The sequence below is a fragment of the Lineus longissimus genome, chromosome 3 (assembly GCF_910592395.1).
Source record: "Lineus longissimus chromosome 3, tnLinLong1.2, whole genome shotgun sequence".
NCBI classification, from domain to species: Eukaryota; Metazoa; Nemertea; class Pilidiophora; order Heteronemertea; family Lineidae; genus Lineus; species Lineus longissimus.
The window spans coordinates 17,026,465-17,030,169 of record NC_088310.1 but is presented as its reverse complement, the minus strand read 5'-3'; the positions used below and the strand labels follow the sequence as shown (position 1 = coordinate 17,030,169).

At 43.6% G+C, this 3,705-nt stretch overlaps 1 protein-coding gene across 1 annotated transcript; it reads left to right on the top strand.

Moving 5' to 3' along the window:
- The first annotated feature begins 2,193 nt into the window (after nt 1–2,193).
- Nucleotides 2,194–3,501, top strand: LOC135484817 (uncharacterized protein F54H12.2-like). Its single transcript, XM_064766504.1, has one exon. It carries the CDS (start codon nt 2,194–2,196, stop codon nt 3,499–3,501), a length of 1,308 nt encoding a protein of 435 aa, XP_064622574.1.
- Nucleotides 3,502–3,705: the final 204 nt, after the last annotated feature.

Below are 3,705 nucleotides of genomic sequence, written 5' to 3'. Positions count from 1 at the left end.
CGAGGTCAAAGCAGCTATAGTTGAACGCTTTAATCGCAGTTTGAAATCGCGCATGTTTCGATACCTGACTGAGGCGAATACAGTTTCATACATGCCTGTTCTTCAAAAACTTGTGGATTCATACAACAATACATGGCATAGAAGCATAAAGAGAAAGCCACGCGAGGTGACGGTTGTTAATGCGTCGGATGTATGGCATACGCTCTATTCAAGAGAAGACATGTATTTGAACGATATCAAATTTAAATTTAATGTTGGAGACCACGTTAGAATCGGTAAGACAAAAATGTTATTCGAAAAATCCTATTTACCTAACTGGTCAACCGAAATCTTCACTATAAAAAGGCGTATTAAAGCACGCCCTCCCGTGTATACAGTTCAGGACGCGCAGGGTGAAAATATTCAAGGCACTTTCTACGAAAAGGAATTGCAGAAGGTGCATGTAAGACCTGAAAAAACCTATAAAATCGAACGAATACTTGCAGAACGGGGTGGGGGTCGAACCAAAGAATACCTTGTTAAATGGGATGGCTACCCCTCTAAGTTCAACAGTTGGGTGAGTAAGGCGAACGTTCAACGCCTGTAATCACGTCTATGCGTGCCTACACGTTTGGTATATCATTACACACAATACGGCAATGTCACCGAGAGCAGAAAAGAATGACGGGGATGTTAGCGATTCGAGCGCTCCCCTACCAAAGAATTGGAAACTATTCGGTCATAATGTTCCAAAACCAGAGATAATTTTTTTCGCTCAAGTTATCATTATTTACATAGTGATTATCACAGCCCTCATTAATATAGCTATTGCCAACGCTGAGATTACTGTGTGGATCTCTCTCCTGTGCAGCTGTTTAGGCTACCTGCTACCGAATCCTACGTTACCCGAACATACGGCTGCATTAGCCAAGACACGCGTTCCCAATTAAGGAGAAATGACCACTTTTAACGAACATTTCTATGTGTCTTTACCGTGCAATAGTTCGCTGAAGTTCTTTCCCGATAATACAATAGGCCATTACATCACCAAACTCAACACGCCTATCGATCTTGACTCGGCTGAAAACTGGGAGGTCGGTCTGGCGGAGGTCCAATACCCGCACTCCTGGAGCAATATCAACGCACCCGATAATGTTTTTCAAATCTATATACCAATCAGCGATGATCCCGACCCAGAAACTGGCCAGATACCGTTTGCTTGGAAACCGTGTACGCTGCCAGTCGGACACTATTCCGACATAGCTAAGTTAATACTGCTTGTTAATGAACAAATTAAAAAAACACTTGATGCAGGTGTTGAACAGGATCATCGTTTTTTTCTCGAATACGACGATTCCACAGAGAAGGTGTCATTTATCATGCCTCGCGGAAGAGCGATGTCCATGACAAAACCTCTTACGCGCATGTTAGGCTACAATCAAGACAGCGTTACTATTACAGGGAATACAACTGCGCCTTTTAAAACGGAATTGATTGGTGATTTTCACAGTTTATACATATATAGCGATGTACTTCAATATCAACTCGTTGGCGACGTATTAACCCCCTTACTCCGTGCAATAACCACTGAAGGTAAGCAGGGTGATACTATTAGAAAATCGTTTCAAAATATTCACTATTTCCCTGTTAGCAAATCTACATATGGCACCCTCGAAATCGATATAAGGACAGACCTCGGGATCCTGTGCCATTTGAGAAAGGACGCGTTGACATTGTACTTCACTTCCGCCGTAAAAACAATGAGAAAAGTGTACATTTGCGATCCTCGCTGCTATGACGCCCACTATACGCAAAAAGGCGGTGGGGGTTTTCCTGTTTTTATTGGATCGCGCGTTCAAAAAGGGCACGGTATAGGGGGCCTGTTTTCGGGTTTGGCAAAAATGGCTATCCCACTGCTGAAATCGGCGGCAAAAACCGCGGGAAAATCGCTGCTGCAATCGGGGGCTCAATTTGCGGGCGATTTGCTCAAGGGAAAGAATATCAAAGAAGCTGCCAAAGAAAGGGCCATTGAAGCTGGCAAGAATATCGGGAGAAACGTACTTTCTTGGATTTGTCCCAAGAAAGGCCTAGCGGTTCGAATAAAAAGCGGAAAACGGCTACGCCCCTCACCAGTCTTAGACGGGCCAAGCGGCGGAGAGCATCTAAAACAAAGACAGCATCTGATATCTTCGGCTAACTAACTAACACGTCAAAATGATGCAAGTTGGCTCCTGTGAATGCACAAACAACGACCTTGAATTATTTTCCTTACCGCCAACGCTTACAAGCATTGAAAAGTCGCAGCACATCGAATATTTACCTCTAGGATCGCTTACCGATGATACGCCTATCGAATTTTTTGTCTCTAATTGCGGAGATGAATACATTGATTTGGCCAAGACGTATCTTTATCTCGAACTCAAAGTTACCAAGGCTGATGGTACTGATCTGGAAGAAAATGCAAAGGTTGGACCTGTCAACAATCTGCTGCACACCTTATTCAGTCAGATTGATTTATCCTTAAACGGGCAATTGGTCACATCTGCTAATAACACATACCCGTATAGGGCCTACATTGAAACGTTGCTGTCCTATGGCGAAGAAGCCAAGAAAAGTCAACTTCAGGCCGGTCTATGGTATGCTGACGAGCCCGGTAAATTTGAAAAGGTCGATCCTACAGCAGCTGACACTAACAGCGGCTTCAAAACAAGGGCCAAATTTATCGCCAAAAGCAGACAACTTGATTTGTTTGGCAGATTGCATCTTGATTTGTGCCATCAAAATCGTTACTTACTCAATGGCGTGGACATGAAAATAAGATTGAATCGCACGAAAAACACATTCTTTCTCATGTCAGATCTCGGCACTGAGGTGACTAAGATTACGAAAGCCATCCTTTTAGTGCAGCATGTTAAACCCAACCCAGCTGTCTTAACAGCACACGCTAAAGCTCTAAACACTACAAATGCAAGGTATCACATACGAAGGGTCGAAGTAAAGACATTTTCGGTGAACACGGGCACACAAACTATCACTAGAGACAACGTGTTTTTGGGGCAAGTTCCTAGGAGAGTGATTGTTTTCATGACCGAAAATGCTGCTCAGGTGGGCGCAAAGAATAAAAACCCATTCAATCTGAAGCACAATGATCTCAATTTCATCAGCATCGAGGCGAATAGCAGGACGTATCCGGCACAGCCACTGACCCCTGCTTTTGGCACTAAGAACAATTATATCCAATCATACATGACCATGTTCAGCGAAACCGGGAAGATTCACGATGACAACGGCAACGACATCACACGTGAAAGCTACAGAAAAGGTTACACTCTCTGGGTATTTGATCTGTCACCCGATAGGGAGGACGGCAATCACGTTAACCTCGTTAAGGAAGGAAATCTCCGCTTAGATCTGAAATTCGCTGAAGCCTTGACAGAAACTATGTCCGTTTTCGTTTATGCGGAATTCGATAACGTCATAGAAATTGATAGGGCCAGAAACATCATCAAGGATTTCCAATGAATACCCTTGAATTAGAATATCTAGCGACTACACATCCGAAATTGAAGAAACAATTCAAAGGTGTTTATGCCCTGGATCAGTTACCTAAACGCGTTGACACCTATCCAGCCGCATACATAGTCAACACACATCCCATGCGAAAAGAAGGGGAGCATTGGGTGTGTGTGCAAATCGACGGTAAACACAGAGGCATCTTTTTTGACT

Excerpts from the sequence above, each read along its gene's own strand:
- LOC135484817 (XM_064766504.1), top strand. The coding sequence starts at position 2,194 with ATGATGCAAGTTGGCTCCTGTGAATGCACAAACAACGACCTTGAATTA.